This window comes from Camelina sativa, chromosome 14, assembly GCF_000633955.1.
Source record: "Camelina sativa cultivar DH55 chromosome 14, Cs, whole genome shotgun sequence".
Lineage (NCBI taxonomy): Eukaryota > Viridiplantae > Streptophyta > Magnoliopsida > Brassicales > Brassicaceae > Camelina > Camelina sativa.
Window position 1 is genome coordinate 30268103 of NC_025698.1, and position 16812 is coordinate 30284914.

The 16812-nt window shown below is 36.8% G+C and overlaps 3 protein-coding genes across 6 annotated transcripts in view; 2 read left to right on the forward strand and 1 right to left on the reverse strand.

Moving 5' to 3' along the window:
• LOC104742913 (ethylene-responsive transcription factor RAP2-12-like) overlaps positions 1–413 on the forward strand; it is a 6483-nt gene extending 6070 nt beyond the window's left edge. The window contains exons 3-4 of one of the 4 annotated variants that reach the window (XM_019236295.1): positions 30–75; positions 163–413. In XM_019236295.1, the coding sequence (XP_019091840.1) occupies positions 30–59 (30 nt within the window). In that variant the 3' untranslated portion in view covers positions 60–75; positions 163–413. The other 3 variants (XM_010463997.2, XM_019236294.1, XM_010463996.2) reach the window with 3 other exon arrangements.
• Positions 1484–3627, forward strand: LOC104742914 (GDSL esterase/lipase 5-like). Its single transcript, XM_010463999.2, has 5 exons — positions 1484–1889; positions 1975–2099; positions 2567–2791; positions 2906–3158; positions 3255–3627. Exons 1-5 carry the CDS (start codon positions 1577–1579, stop codon positions 3503–3505), a joined length of 1167 nt encoding a protein of 388 aa, XP_010462301.1. The 5' UTR covers positions 1484–1576; the 3' UTR covers positions 3506–3627.
• On the reverse strand, positions 3990–9712 carry LOC104744157 (polyubiquitin-like). Its single transcript, XM_010465169.1, has 3 exons — positions 9213–9712; positions 4430–4506; positions 3990–4171 (listed from the first exon to the last, which is right to left on the reverse strand). The coding sequence occupies exons 1-3, from the start codon at positions 9710–9712 to the stop codon at positions 3990–3992; spliced, it is 759 nt and encodes a 252-aa protein (XP_010463471.1).

The window sequence follows — 16812 nt, forward strand, 5'->3', positions numbered from 1 at the left end:
ACCCTATGGATCTGTGGAGCATCGATGAGATTCATTCCATGATTGGAGGAGTCTTCTGAAGAGATCCATTCTCATGTATATAAAGCTGCATGTTAGTGAGTTTCCCGCATCGTTATCAACTTCCAAAACTTTCTAATCTTCTGCTGTCTCTGTCTCTCTCAGGAGTTGCTGTCTGAAAGCTAGTTTGCATTGCAAGAGCCAAGAGCCTCTCTATCTTGTGGGTGTGATGAAGTTAAGTAGAACTTAATTAGGGGTTGTGTTGTGGTAGTTTTTGTTTTATAATATTCTGAACTATTCAGTGAATCTTTGAATTCGTTTGTGTTACTTTGTACACCCCAAAACTTCTTTAAAGTTCGTCATCATATCATGTTTGAACCTCTGATCTCTGTTTAATCAAATAATCTTCTGTGCTACTTAAAGAGAGTTTGTGAGAAATGGCAATCACAAACTTAGTTTGAGGGACCAAACCGGACGAAGTTTAAGGATCGGTTATCGTAAATTTTGTGATGAGATTGAGATAAAAGGCGATGGTACATCATCAAAGTGGTTTGCCTAGAGAAATGAGCCACTTTGGTTATTTTGTCGTACAATGAATCTAAAGGAAAAAGAAGCCAAACGACAACGTTAAACGACAGAAGAATCTAAAAGTTGAACTTTCTTTTTGCAAGTGGTAACTGGTGAGTTTGTACCTTTCTCGTCACCCTTTTTGATAAGAGAAGAAATAAATATAAAGAAGAGAGTAAATTAATAACTCTTCTGGACAATTCTCCATCTTTAGGTCGTTTTCACTCATCTGTATATATAAGTACACAATTTTACTGAAATATGTACACACACATAGATCTTTATTTATAAGGCTTGTAGGTGAATAAAAATAGTGAATTTTCAAATCAAAAAGAGTGAGATTTGTTTATCTTTTTCATTTTTGTACCAGAAGGTTTATTTTTTTTTCTAACAAATTGCAGGAGACAAAAAGAAACTAACTTTCTTTTCTATTACTGTTTTTAAAAAATTGAACCTGATTGGTAATATAAACAAAGTTGTACATAAAAAACTGTAAACTGTTACAGAATAGTGTAAAGCTGTAAAAAAAGTTGTACAAAAAAACTGAGAGTTTTGGTAAAATTTTTGTGATTGGTAAAAATTCAAAGCTGTACCATTTTAACGCTTTATTTGTGTTCACTAATCAAATAAATAATCTTTTTCTATGATTACTGTTGTTAGTTAGTTATAGTGCTACTAATAAAATGTAATCCAAATTAAACATTAAAGGTGCATGCATGAGTTATAAGAGTTAAACGTATGACACAAAATTTGGTTTTGCTCCTATTGTGAAGAAAGTAATTATCTCACCGTTAAGAATAATAAAACAAATTTAAACATTTGACTTTTTATATATAAAGTCTTTGTATAGTATAGGGCTTTTACATAAGTGTGGACACACGTTTTTATATTATAAATTGATACATAGTCTTGTCGACAATCGACATGTCTATAAGTTAGATAGAAAAGCAAATGATTTGGTCTATATATGGTTAAGTACACACACAACACGAGTCTTAGAATTTTGTGGTGAATGAGAGAGTCAACATTAATGGAGATAGTCAGAAGAAGAAGAACTATCTCCTTCTCCTTCTCCTTCTCCTTCATCTTCTTAATTCTCTTCTCTTTTAACGTTATCTTTCTCGTCGGAGCGAAAAATTCTCACGACGGTGACAATAATGTGACGGCCTTGTTCCTCTTCGGAGACTCTTTCTTGGATGCGGGAAACAACAATTACATAAACACCACAACACTTGACCAAGCTAATTTTCCACCTTATGGTCAATCATTCTTTGGCCTCCCCACCGGAAGATTCTCCGACGGTCGTCTCATCTCCGACTTCATCGGTATATATTATTCTTATAATAGCTAGCTCGTGGTCTTATTTAAATATAAATATAGTATTGATTAAAATGTATACATTAATGATAGCGGAATATGCGAATTTGCCGTTAATTCCGCCGTTTTTGGAACCGGGAAATAGTCAAAAGAAGCTTTACGGCGTCAACTTTGCGTCTGCTGGTGCTGGTGCTCTTGTAGAAACGTTCCAAGGTTCGGTACGTTAATTATCTCACTAATCTTTTTATTCTATTCTAATTCTCTTATGTTTTTTTTGTATATTTGCAGTGAATCGAATAAATAGATTATATCATTTGATTGATTATATGGTCTATAAATTTGATTGAAGTTCATTTTTATATAAGTGAATATGTTGATTAAATGATTGCATATGGAGATGTTGAGTTTTGACCCGATTATCGTGGCTAAATTAATTGAACAATCTTCTTTATAATGTTTTTTTTTTGGTCCTACCGACGATTTATTTTGTATCGTCTTTTACATGCTTTATTTAGATATAAATATATAATATATAAGCATTATTCCTTTTTAACATTATTTAATTAGAGAAAATGTAGTACCCACTTACTTGTTTAGGACAATTAGGTTTTTGAAAGATTAAGGTTAGGTAAGATGTATTATTCCATGTTGTACAACGTGGTGACCAATTCCTAATAATTGTAAGGTGATAAATTTGAGAACACAATTGGATCACTACAAGAAAGTGGGGAGATTGTGGAGGACAAGATTTGGTAAAGAAGAAAGCAAGAAGAGAATCTCAAGAGCTGTCTATTTGATAAGCGTTGGGAGCAATGACTACTCAAGCCTTTTCCTGACCAATCAATCTCTTTCCATTTCAATGTCTCAACATGTTGACATTGTCATTGGTAATCTGACTACATTCATTCATGTAAGTTCATCATCATCATCATCATCATCATCATCAACATCATCATCATCATCGTCATAATATAAACCTTATTTCTTTTTGCATTCATTTATTCCTTAAATTGTTTTGTAACAGGATATATACAAGATTGGAGGACGTAAATTTGGGTTCTTGAATGTGCCGGACTTGGGTTGTTTTCCGGCTTTACGGATACTACAACCAAAGAGTGATTCTTGCTTAAGAGATGCTTCAAGATTAGCAAACATGCATAACAAAGCTCTGAGTAATCTCCTGTTTAAGATGCAAAGACAAGTGAAGGGCTTCAAGTTCTCCCTCTTTGACATGAAAAAGAGCCTTAGACTGAGAATGCAAAACCCTTCTAAATTTGGTAAGTGGGCTCTTTGTGAATTCTGTTGGCTCTTCTTTAAATGGCCCATTATAATATATGTTCATAACTCAATACCCTTTTTGTGATAAATAAAAGGGTTTAAAGAAGGGGAAGAAGCATGTTGTGGGACTGGGAAGTTGAGAGGAGTATTCAGCTGTGGAGGGAAGAGAATTGTGAAAGAATATAAACTGTGTGAAAACCCTAAAGATTATATATTTTGGGATTCACTTCACCTCACAGAAAACACTTACAACCAATTTGCAAATTTAATTTGGAACGGTGGGCACATGTCAGATTCTCTAGTGGTTGGCCCATACAGTATCAATAAGTTATTTCAGATTTCTTGAGTTGAATGTATTACACTATATAACACACATGGATGTTGATTATGTTCATTTGTTACAAACATTTTCGTTCCTTTCTAGTTCTAAAACTTTAAAATAATGTGATGTCATGTTTTCCGCTGCTCCGTTCTCTCGCATCAAAACTAACAAGCGTGATAGCCAAGTTGTATTGTAGATGAATTGGTAATAGTAAGTTATATGTTTACACTAATTAGTACTGAAAATAGTCAACAAGATATGTATTTCCAACAAAATTTTCCTATATGGCTAACTAGAAGGGTTTTCTTTTCTATAGAATATAATATGGTATATTTAGAAAATTGGAAAGGAGAAGTTGCTCAAATGTCTTGATTAAAAAGAGAATTTTTTTTAAAAAAAACAAGATACTAAACATCTTGAAATGATTAAAAATCCATATAATGGCATATATTCTTTTACAAGAAAAAGGAGAAATACGAATATGAAATCCCAAATTAGTCGCCAAGTCTTAGTGACATATCAAGTGAAGGATCGAGTCGTTTTGGATGCTGTAGTCGTCTACTCTGAGATCATCATCGAGTTGCTTGGTTTTAAACAACAGCGTCTGCTGGCTCACTGGGATGCCTTCTTTCTTCTGGATCTTGGCCTTGACGTTTTCAATCGTGTCGCAGTTTTCCACACTCAAGGGGAAGCTCTTTCCTGCCACAGTCTTTATAAAAATATACATGAATTCACAATGACGAAGGTCCGGTCCAGTATTTTGACGGGTCGTCGGATCTTCGTGGATCATGAGGTCGACAGTTTTGGAGCTATCGACTTCGAAGTTGATCGTTGTTTTTCCATCTCGAGGATCTTCAAAACGCCGCATGACTGTACTATGACGAACGGTCGGTCGAATATTTCGGTGGGTTGGGGCAGCTTCTTCGTCGATTTTGAGGTCGATGGGTTTAGAGCTATCGACCTCTAGATTGATCGTTGTTTTCCCATTGACAGTCTTGATAGAAATCTGCATTTTCGACCACGAAGTACTCCAAAGAATTTGAAAAGTTTTAAACAATATCGAAATATGAGACTAAAGCATCCAACTCTTATATTCTGAATGTCTTATACTAGATCTTTGTGGGAATTTATTTTGTTTAACAATTTCCGATACTATTTCATTTATTATTTTGACGGCTTTTTGAAAACGTCGTTTTGAGTACTCGGCTAGTCGGCTGTAATCGACCGTCGTGAAGAAACCAATTAAGTAGTGCATGACTCTTTGGTTTCCTTTACAAATTTCGTTTTTCAATAATTGTAAAAGAATAAACACGTCGTATTATAAAGTTCTTTGTCAACAAACATTTATTAAAGTTCCATTACTGTTATTTCTTAATCAATTTTTTTTTCTTAATACTAGTGGTTGCCCCATACAGTATTAACAAGTTATTTCAGATACCTTGATTTGAATGTATTACACTATATAATACATATGGATATTGATTATATTCATTTGTTACAAACATTTTCGTTCATTTGTAGATCTAAAACTTCAAAGTAATGTGAAGTCATGTTTTTCTTTACTCTGTTCTCTCGCATCAAAACTAACTAGTGTGATAGCTAAAATAATTATACTAGATGATTTACTGTTTTTTAAACAATTTTCTTACTAATTTTTTTTCTTTACATAGAGTTTATTTTTATTTTATTTTTTAATTGTGAAAATCTTGAAAAATCTAATTCTGAAGTTGATTACTTCACATAGGTTTTCTCATTTTGTAATTGAATTATTAGATACATGCATGAACAATTTTGTTTTGAGAGATTTAAACGTTCTACGATTCTTGTCTAAAACTTCTAAAAAAATATTTCAAATGAAAAGTGGATCTAAGGATGCATATTTTGTAAAAAATAGGTTTTTGGTTGAATAAATTTTACATTAATTCATTAAAAAAAACTTAAGTAATTAGATATATTTATACTTAAGCTTCTCAATTATATACTACTAGATTCAGACCCGCACATACGTGCGGGGTTGATTTCAAAACTAATTTTTCTTTGAACTTTGTAATATATTATGTTTGTGCGATGTTATATTGATATAATTATTGGTAATAGTATTTATAGTTTAAACTTATATTGGTTTAATTTCATCCAATATATCAATGTTTGAAATAATAAAAGTTTCACATAAAATTAGATTTCACACGACCATAGATCCGAATAGAATGTGAAACGGATTGGTGACTGGTTAAATTTATATTAAACTCGTGAGATATGAAACTGGATTAAAAAAAACTGGTTAATTATATTTTGTTTATTTCCACAAATTTACAAATAACCTATAAAAATATGTGACTGTTGAAACTTTAAAAATTAAAAAAATCAGAAAAGCTTGATTGGCAAATAAAATATTTATAAGACTTTTAAATACTTTTAAAACCTTAAAAGCCACCAATCGAGGGTTATGTGTGTTTTTGAATAGATTTCAAGCTATTTTAAAATGGTTTCAAACTTGCTTCTTGTGTGATCCTTGTCTTATGTTGAGTTGGCTTTCTACATAATTTTTAGGTTTAGTAGCCATTTAATCTCCGTTTATACCATAAAATAACATTACTGACAACAAAATGTAAATGACTAAATGGCTAATAATTTAGAAATAAATAACCAATTGTCACAAAAACATAAGATATCTATTGTATTGTTGTGTTAATAACCTTTACACTTATAACTTGTTTATCATATTAGGAAGCAAAGAAACATAAGCATATGCACGCTCAGTTGCTTTATAAATTGAACTGAAACTATTTAATCAAAAAACAAAAACAGAATAATATAGAAAATGATAACTCATACCGGTTCTGGAATACTTTCAGAATTCATTGTCTTATTTAAAAATAATTCATCCCTTCATGCTCTTAAACCTATACTTAGAAAACTGAGACCACCCTAAAAATCAGCATATGTTATAACCTCTGTATAAAAAAGTTTAAAGTTATGATCTTAAATTAGGAGATGGCTCCTTAGGCTTCTCCAGCTACGTTTACTGTAAAACCTACATAAACACATTGTAGTTGTTAGTTTATTTAAATAAAAATCTAGAAGAGAGACATAGATTAAACGGAACATGTTAACATGCATATAACAACATGGAAAAAAAGATTTAACAAACAACACAAGAAGCTAATAGGTTTTGGTTGTTTGACAAAAAAAAAAATTTGGTTTTAGCGTAAAATAGATTTGAGAGTTTTTGTTGAGTTGAAAATGATTTAGATTACTGCAATATTTATACAACAAAAGAAGTCGCATATATATATTTTTTGTAGAAGAGATTGAATTTTCCTAATATTAGCAAAATAATTGTAATGTTATAAAGAAAGAAATAAAGTATGATGTGCTAATTACGTGGGTTGATTTTATTTTCTTTAAGTGTAGTACCTAATTTACGTGGATAGATTTGTTTAGATTTAATGGCATATACAAACGAATATTGTGTTACCATTTTTTTTATTTCCGATTTTTATGTGTTAATAATCATTTAATATTTGTTTGGCTACTACACTTAAATATCAATCTGTTTGGTTCTGAGTTTTTGGCTAAACGTATCACATATAATATTTGTTTGGTTATGTAGTTCCTCATTAATTATTTCTGTTTGGCTTTAAGGATTATACATATCCTTATTATTATTTGAGTGGCATTTCATTGTAATAATCTCTAACCTTATGTCTTTTTATTAAAAATGCTTCTCTTTTAATAGTATAGATGAAACACTCGAGAAGGTATTGGTTTAGGATTTAGAAAGAACTTTAATGACTTTAAAAATTAGATAAAATATGTTGTTATTCAATCAAGACTTTTAAAAACTCTTTAAAAATTTGGTGTTATTGGTTGTGGATTTGTAAAAAGTTATCTAAAATCTTGATAAATCTAGTGTTATTGGATTAAGAGTTTTATAAAGTCATTAAAAGTTTTCTGTTATTCAAGTAAAACAAAAGAATCTTGGATTGTTAATGAATTCAAATTTTATGTTAAATATTTTTTATTTATCAAGAATTACAGTTTGGCTAAGTCTTTAATAGATATAATTAAGATAGACATCTTCCTTTCATATTAGCTTTTCAATTTCTTGAATATAACGCTATAATTTTTTTTTAATAAGAATTTTATCCATTCCTCTTTGTCTCTGTATTTTTCTAAACCAACATTTTACAGTTTTATTCAATTATTTTCCATTTGATAGTGAACAAAACCCCAATCTTCTTTATATATAAAAATTTATTTCTTTAGGGACAAACTTTCTTGAATTTCTTTACAATATTAACAAATATCTCGATTACTGCTGCAACTCTTCAAACTATTGACAAAATTGCAACGCATAAACCTTATGTCCATACATTCATGGTTTATGCCAAGAGGAAAAAGTGGCTATTTGATTCACTCCTGATGCCCTTTTGTCTTTTGGTGATGCATATACTTTTTTGGAATATGTTCTAAGATTCTCTAATTTTTTTTATGTAAGTATTAAAACAGTTTTTGTGATATAGAAAAAAGAATAAAATACATGGAAGATGTTTCATATTCCTTTTAGTTTAGGTCTGTTTGCTTTTAATGAGCATAGACATGTGGCACCCTCTCCACTGCTGACGTGTCACTCAAATGGAAAGACTTGGCCATCTTTCATAGTATAGATTGTAGTTTAAATGAAAATATATGTGGAAAAAGATGCCACATTGGAAAAAGTGATGGAACTTAAATAATATATAAGAGATTAGAGCCAATCTATTTGTTGTCAATTGGTTTTGAGTTATAAGTCCACATCAAACTCTAATTTAATATCGTATCAGAACTTACACACGTTGGTCCGTTAATTAATCCATTCGGAAAAGTGACCTGATCACCCTATTAATTGATGGCCCAAAGGAAAGCCTAATTCTATTGAGTTAGCTAAAGAAAAGAGCATTATCTCAAGGGGGCGTGTAAAGAAAGATCTCATATTAGAAAATGTGATGGGATGGTCAATCCACTGATTGTCAATCGGTTTTTAAGTTGGAAGCCACAACAAATTTTAAATTTAACAATATACTAATTATATTAATATGTTTACACTAACTAGTATTGAAAAAAATGTATTTTCAAAATTTTAGCTGGAATAAAATTTTCCTATATGACTAAGAAAATGATGAAAAGGTTTTTCTATATATAGAGTATATATGGTATCTTTAGAAAATTGGGAATGAGAAGTTAATCAAAATGTCTTGATTAAAAAGAGAATAAGAAAAAGATACAAAACATCTTGACTTTATTTCTATGAGGACCAAATTTTGTTTCTTCAAGTGGAACTACAGGCTTCCTGTATATAATAGTATTAAGCATCTTTGACTCATCCGATAGACTGCCAAGTTTTTGAGACGTAAGTGTCCGAAAATGGTAAAGATAATTAGTTGTCTTCATGGCGAGAAGAAAAGATCATCGACGTCGGTTCTACGGGTTTGCTTCTATGACCATGCAAAGAAAAATAAAGGGAATAAATCCTAACCATTATTTTTAACCAGTCGCAAAACAAACAATGGAAGTGAGTTAGTGACGCATAAACCAGAAAGATCCAACGACTATTGATTAATTTATTTAAAAAGAGAGAAAATAAGCAAAAACAATATACAAGATATCTTGAATTTATTAAAACACTGACTTTACTACCAAGAAAATAGAAATACGAATATAAAACTCCAAATTTGCCGCCAAGTCTTATAGACGGAGTACCAAGTGAAAGGTCGACTGCTTCTGGATATTGTAATCCGCTAAAATGCGACCATCTTCAAGCTGCCTCCCGGCAAAGATTAGCATCTGTTGGTCCGGTGGAATGCCTTCTTTATCCTGGATCTTGGCCTTGATATTATCAATAGTGTCAGAGTGTTCCACCTCTAAGTCTATGGTCTTTCCTGTCAAAGTCTTTACAAAAATATGCATGCCTTCACCGTGACGACGAAGGTCCGGTCCATTATTTCGACGGGTCGGGTTTTCGTCAATCTTGAGGTCGATAGTTTTGGAGCTATCGACCTCTAAGTAGATCGTTGTTTTTCCATCCCGAGTTTTTTCAAAACGCTGCACGACTTTCCCATGACGAACGTTCGGTGGAATATTTCGACGAGTCGGTTCTTCGTCGATGTTGAGGTCGATGGGTTTGGAGCTATCGACGTCCTCTACTTTGATCGTTGTTTTCCCATTGACAGTCTTGATAAAGATCCGCATTCTACCACGTACTCTAGTAAATTTGAAAAATGCTGCTAAACAATATCGAAATATGAGATCAAAGCAGATCCAACTCTTATACTCTGAATGTCTTAGGGTTTCAAAAAAAGGACCTTTGTGGGAATTTATTTGTTTACAATTTCCCATACTTGAGTCATTTACTAATCTGACTGCTTTTTGAAACGCCGTCTTGACTCGGCTGTAAATCGACCGTTGTGAAGTTTAAGTAGTGCGTGACTCTTTGGTTTCCTTTACATGCTATTACAAATTTAGTTTTTCAATAATTGTAACAAAAAAAAAGGAAACACGCCGTATTAAAGTTCTATGGGTCAATAAACATCGACTATTAAAGTTCAATTACTGTTACTTCTTAATCAAAGGTTTAAAAAAAAAAATTTAATTTCTCCATCTTTCCTACACATGAACAACCATTTCTTCCATTATCAATTATAGAATTGTTTTGGCGCATCAACTGTTATGAACTATCTTCTTTTCTTTTACAATATACGCCACCTTGTCTTGTTAATAAAACTGCTGCTCTATTTTTCCAGAATATGTCTATCAGGGTCAAAATAATATTTCCAGATAAATAAATCAAAAAAAAGTTGCAATGTTTTATTCCCTATTAATTATCCACTAGAGTGATCTACAAGAAAACGCTTCCTCCTAGCCCTGTACGTAACTTTCTTCCACGTCGCACATGATGTGTCATTTTCCAGTTATATATATATATGCTAAACTTTCAACAAGACGTAATGAATGATGATGACAGAATTTTATACACCCTGATGAAGTAGATGAATATTTTTTTTCCTTTTTTTTTTCTTGTTTTTTATTTTTATTTTTGGGAAAAAAAGATATGTAAGCAAGGGTGCGATTTTGAAGGCGATTAGGGTTTTGTCGTGCGCTGCACGTTCCACAGCGTCTCGGCAGTTGGCCGTCGGAGTTTCTCATGATGGTGGAGGGTACTGTCGGGGTTTCGAATACTGTTTCCAGTCCGTAGAAGGAGGCTACGACTCCTAAATCTTATGCTAATGTCGTAGGAAGTAAGCCAAGCCTCACGAAGTTTGATTTTGAAGTTTCGATGGTAGATGGAAAGACCACGGTCGCTGTTCCAGATGCTATTCTCAAGGATTCGGTGCCTTTGTGGGAGGATTTTCTCATTGGTAGGTTTCCGTCTGAAGCGCCTCATGTAGCCAAGATCCATGTTATTGTAAACAAGATCTGGAATTTGGGGGATAAAAACATTAAGATCGATGTCTATGCAGTCAATGAAACAACAGTCAAGTTCCGTATCCGTAATGCGTCTGCTCGCCTGCGAGCACTCCGTAGGGGTATGTGGAACATCTGTGCTTTGCCAATGATGGTTTCGAAGTGGTCTCCGATAGCAGAGGAGGCCCAACCAGAGATTCGCACAATGCCTTTGTGGGTTACAATCAAGAATGTTCCGCATTCAATGTTCACCTGGGAGGGGCTTAGCTTTCTTGCAAGTCCGGTGGGTGACCCTAAGAGATTGCACCCGGACACTGAGCTAGTTACTAATTTTGATGATGCTAAGATTTTTGTGGAAGTGGATCTTATGCACGAGCTACCAAAAACGTACTATTTTTCAGTGCGTGGAGTTGAAGCCTGTGTGCAATATGAATACCCTTGGCTGCCTAATCGTTGTGGTTTCTGCCGGAAGTGGGGCCACTCTGTTGACGGCTGTTTGGCAAAGCTAGCAACTGCATCTTCGTTCCCTGTCTCCGTTCAACCTGTTTTGACGGAAGCGGCTGTTACTGTTTGCGTTAATGTGTCGATCACCACGCCAGTGGTGGAGCAACCTAAGCCTGTAGAACACACCATGCCTGCGGAAGGAGAGGACACTACTCTGCCTGAGCAAACTATGCCTCTGGCGGACACTACTCTGCCAGCGGTGAAGTGTGCGGGGCACGTTACGGATCCCAGCTCTGATGCATCTTCTGTTCCACTGGTTACTGAGAAGGAGGGTTCGGGGACTGCAGAGGAGTGGACAGAAGTTACTACTTCGGGTGGTAAAAACTCACAAGCAATGAAAAAAAAAATAGTTTATGGTGCGGTTCAAATTGCTTCTCCTTCCCGGTTCGCTACTTTGGGAGATACTGAGGAAGGGGAGATTGAACCTGATGCCGTGCTTGCTGCAGTTGAGAAATTTGGAGCTCCTCCTGTCTCTGCAACAGGAAATAAGTCTGTCTTTGAGTCAGTTCGCCAGCTGTCAGTGCCTAAGGATCCTGTTACTCTTCGTGTGCAGCAGCCGAGGAATTCAAAGGATGCTCATAAGTTTTTGTCTGACTCATCTAAAAAAACCAAGGACGCTGGTCCTCGAAGTTTTGGCAGAAAGAACTCTTCTCGCAACCGTTAATGTCGGGATTTTTCTGGAATATTCGGGGTTTTAATAAGTCAAATAAACAGGATGTTGTCAAGAAGTGGGTAAGGAAGAATGGTTTTCAGTTTGGTTGTCTTTTGGAAACGAAGGTTCAAGAGCAAAATGTGGATCGTGTAATGAAAAAGGTTTTTGGTGATTGGCACCTTGTGTCTAACTATGGTTTCAGTCGGTTGGGAAGGATTTGGTTTGTGTCAAACCCGCAAACAAAGGTTCAGGTTGTTTTCAAGAGTGGGCAGATGATCACTTCTTCTGTTCAGATGAGTGGTGGTGTAGATGAGATTTGGTGCTCTTGTATATATGCGTATAATACTGCAGCAGAAAGGAAAGCGCTTTGGGCTGATATTCGGAGGCAGCATGACTTAGCCTCTTTTCAGGGTAAGCCGTGGGCTCTGTTTGGTGATTTCAACGAAACTATGGACATTGAGGAGCATTCGAATGCTGTCTCCACTCCGTTGTTAACCTCTGGGATGCGTGATTTTCAAGACGTGGTACGTTATTGTTCTTTATTGGAGTTGCGAGCTTTGGGTCCTTTGTTTACCTGGAGTAATAATCAAGAGAATGGTCTTATTTGTAAGAATCTAGACAGAGTTCTTCATAATGTGGACTGGTCTCAATCCTTTCCACATTCTTACTATTTGGTGGAGGCTGGGGGATGCTCTGATCATCTCCGTGGCAAGATTTACTTTGATTCTGAAATGCAGCAGAAGAAGGGACCTTTTAAGTTTACTAATCTCATGGCTTCGCAACCAGAGTTCCTACCGAGTGTTGCAGACTATTGGCAGACTACTCCAGCTCTCTATCTTTCTACGTCTTCTTTGTTCTTTCTAAGCAAGAAGCTAAAGCAGTTAAAGCATGTTCTACGAGAGCAAAGTCGCAACACACTGGCTGATATTTCTCGGCGAGCAATGGTTGCTTATGAGGATCTTTGTGCAAAACAACCAGCGTCTCACCTGCATCCTACGCCTTAGGATGTGGCGGAGGAAGCAGCGGCTCATGCTCGTTGGGAGCGGGTTACAGGTTTGGAGGAGCGATTTCTCAAGCAACGCTCTAAACTTCACTGGTTGAATGTGGGAGACAAGAATAACAGAGTTTTTTACAATGCCATCACAGAGCGCCAGTCGCAGAACTCGATTCATGAGATTGTCGACCCTAATGGTAATTGTCTAACTGCTATGGATGATATTAAGGNATATTCGGGGTTTTAATAAGTCAAATAAACAGGATGTTGTCAAGAAGTGGGTAAGGAAGAATGGTTTTCAGTTTGGTTGTCTTTTGGAAACGAAGGTTCAAGAGCAAAATGTGGATCGTGTAATGAAAAAGGTTTTTGGTGATTGGCACCTTGTGTCTAACTATGGTTTCAGTTGGTTGGGAAGGATTTGGTTTGTGTCAAACCCGCAAACAAAGGTTCAGGTTGTATTCAAGAGTGGGCAGATGATCACTTGTTCTGTTCAGATGAGTGGTGGTGTGGATGAGATTTGGTGCTCTTGTATATATGCGTATAATACTGCAGCGGAAAGGAAAGCGCTTTGGGCTGATATTCGGAGGCAGCATGACTTAGCCTCTTTTCAGGGTAAGCCGTGGGCTCTGTTTGGTGATTTCAACGAAACTCTGGACATTGAGGAGCATTCGAATGCTGTCTCCACTCCGTTGTTAACCTCTGGGATGCGTGATTTTCAAGACGTGGTACGTTATTGTTCTTTATTGGAGTTGCGAGCTTTGGGTCCTTTGTTTACCTGGAGTAATAATCAAGAGAATGGTCTTATTTGTAAGAAGCTAGACAGAGTTCTTCATAATGTGGACTGGTCTCAATCCTTTCCACATTCTTACTATTTGGTGGAGGCTGGGGGATGCTCTGATCATCTCCGTGGCAAGATTTACTTTGATTCTGAAATGCAGCAGAAGAAGGGACCTTTTAAGTTTACTAATCTCATGGCTTCGCAACCAGAGTTCCTACCGAGTGTTGCAGACTATTGGCAGACTACTCCAGCTCTCTATCTTTCTACGTCTTCTTTGTTCTTTCTAAGCAAGAAGCTAAAGCAGTTAAAGCCTGTTCTACGAGAGCAAAGTCGCAACACACTGGCTGATATTTCTCGGCGAGCAATGGTTGCTTATGAGGATCTTTGTGCAAAACAACTAGCGTCTCACCTGCATCCTACGCCTCAGGATGTGGCGGAGGAAGCAGCGGCTCATGCTCGTTGGGAGCGGGTTGCAGGTTTGGAGGAGCGATTTCTCAAGCAACGCTCTAAACTTCACTGGTTGAATGTGGGAGACAAGAATAACAGAGTTTTTTACAATGCCATCACAGAGCGCCAGTCGCAGAACTCGATTCATGAGATTGTCGACCCTAATGGTAATTGTCTAACTGCTATGGATGATATTAAGGCTGAAGGGATTCGGTTTTTTACACATTTGCTAACGCATAAACCAGTTGAGTTCACTGGTATCTCTGTTGCAGATTTAAGGGTTCTGTTACCTTTTCGATGTTCTGCGGATCAGCAAAGCCGACTTCTTCAAGAGGTTTCAGCACTGGAGGTGAAACAAGTTCTCTTCTCCATGCCTTTAAACAAATCTCCGGGTCCAGATGGTTTCACGGTGGAGTTTTTCAAAAGTACTTGGTCTATCCTTGGTTCGGATCTCACAAAGGCTGTCCAATCTTTTTTTGCATTTGGTTTTTTGCCAAAGGGTGTTAACGCTACAATCCTGGCTCTTATACCAAAAACCACTTCGGCTTGTGCAATGAAGGATTACAGACCAATCTCCTGCTGTAATGTCTTATATAAGATTATCTCCAAGCTTTTGGCGAACCGTCTCAAGACTATCCGAACCAATCTGCTTTCATAAAGGACCGCTTACTCATGGAGAATTTACTTCTTGCTACAGAACTTGTCAAGGACTATCATAAGGAGGAAGTTTCCTCCAGATGTGCGATGAAGATAGATATTTCAAAGGCTTTTGACTTGGTGCAGTGGCCATTTCTCTTAAATGTATTATCCGCTCTTGGTTTGCCGGATGAGTTCATTCACTGGATTCACCTTTGTGTGTCTACAGCAGCTTTCTCGGTTCAGGTGAATGGAGAGTCCACGGGTTTTTTTAATAGTGAGCGAGGGTTGCGTCAAGGTTGTTCATTGTCTCCCTACCTCTTTGTCATTTGTATGAACGTGTTGTCTGCTATGCTTGACCGTGATGCAGCTGCGCGTAAGTTTGGCTATCATCCCCGTTGTCGTAGTCTAAACCTTACCCACCTTTGTTTTGCGGATGATATCATGGTGTTTTCTGATGGGAAAGCTTCTTCTATGGAAGGTATTCTAGAGGTCTTTAGGGACTTTGCTGCAATCTCGGGTTTGTCAATCAGTTTGGAGAAATCGACTCTGTTTTTAGCAGGGGTTACTGGTCGCACTAGGGAGGACATCCTTGTCCGCTTCCCGTTTGCTTCTGGTTCTCTGCCTGTTCGTTATTTAGGGCTGCCCCTGCTCACCCAACGAATGACGGTCCATGACTGTGCTCCACTCATCGAAAAGATCTGTAGTCGCATTGGCTCATGGAAGAATCGATTCCTCTCTTTTGCGGGGAGGTTGCAACTGCTTCGTTCAGTGATTGCAAGTCTAACCAACTTCTGGGTTTCTGCTTTCAGGTTACCGAGTGCATGCGTCCAGGAGATAGAACGGCTTTGCAATGCTTTCCTTTGGTCCGGTCCAGAGCTTGATGCTAAGAAAAATAAACTTGCGTGGGTAGATGTTTGTATGCCTAAGGAGGAAGGTGGTCTTGGGTTGAGGTCGCTTGTTGAGGACAACAAAGTTAGCTGTTTCAAACTGATTTGGCGTATAGTCTCGGCCACATGCTCTCTTTGGGTTAATTGGATTCAGTGTGAGCTGTTAAGAGGGGCTTCTTTTTGGTCAGTAAAAGAGTCTACCACCAGGGGCTCTTGGATGTGGAAAAAACTACTCAAGTATAGGGCGCTTGCAAAAGAATTTCATAAAGTGGAAGTTGGTGATGGTATGCTTACTTCTTTTTGGCATGATAATTGGTCTTCCCTCGGTTGCCTTTTTCCTCTGCTTGGGGGAGGAGGTTTCATTGATCTTGGAATCACTTCGCAGGCAACAGTTGCAGAGGTCCTGCAGGACCACTCAGTCCGTCGTCGGCGATCTGTCATGTTGACCTAGGTTGAATCAGAAATAACTGCATTACAGGCTCGTGGTCCATGTGAACACACCGACATTGCTCTTTGGCGGCGGTCAGACAATTCCTATGATTCTCAGTTCTCCACCACTAAGACTTGGCTACAGCTTCGCCGTGAAGGGTCACAAGTGGGTTGGTATAAGAGTGTTTTTTCAATACTCTATACCAAAGCACTCTTTTATTTTATGGCTAGCGATCCGTCAGAGACTCAATACCGGGGATCGCATGCTGCAGTGGAATTGGGGTCTGAACCCTTCTTGTGGCCTCTGCAGTGCCCCGCTGGAGACAGTTTCTCACTTGTTTTTTGACTGTGGATACACTTCACGTGTTTGGCAGGCTATGGCTCGTTCCCTCTGCCCTCAATTTTACTCAACTCAACTCTCGCAGCTCTTGATCCTCCTCTCGGGTACGAATGTTAAGGGCACTGTTTGTTTTCTCTTACGCCTTGCTTTTCAAGCCACAGTCCATACCATTTGGTTGGAGCGGAACCGTCGACGACATGGAGGCAATCCTAGTACAT

What these genes read in the sequence shown, in the direction of transcription:
- LOC104742914 (XM_010463999.2), top strand. Translation starts at nt 1,577, where the DNA reads ATGAGAGAGTCAACATTAATGGAGATAGTCAGAAGAAGAAGAACTATC. An exon ending in TCTCATCTCCGACTTCATCG is followed by an intron (nt 1,890 to 1,974) that starts GTATATATTATT and finishes CATTAATGATAG; the next exon opens with CGGAATATGCGAATTTGCCG. An exon ending in TAGAAACGTTCCAAGGTTCG is followed by an intron (nt 2,100 to 2,566) that starts GTACGTTAATTA and finishes AATAATTGTAAG; the next exon opens with GTGATAAATTTGAGAACACA.
- LOC104744157 (XM_010465169.1), bottom strand. Translation starts at nt 9,712, where the DNA reads ATGCGGATCTTTATCAAGACTGTCAATGGGAAAACAACGATCAAAGTA. An exon ending in TTTCACTTGGTACTCCGTCT is followed by an intron (nt 4,507 to 9,212) that starts ATAAGACTTGGC and finishes TCTTTGGAGTAC; the next exon opens with TTCGTGGTCGAAAATGCAGA. An exon ending in TCTAGAGGTCGATAGCTCTA is followed by an intron (nt 4,172 to 4,429) that starts AACCCATCGACC and finishes CAGGAAAGAGCT; the next exon opens with TCCCCTTGAGTGTGGAAAAC.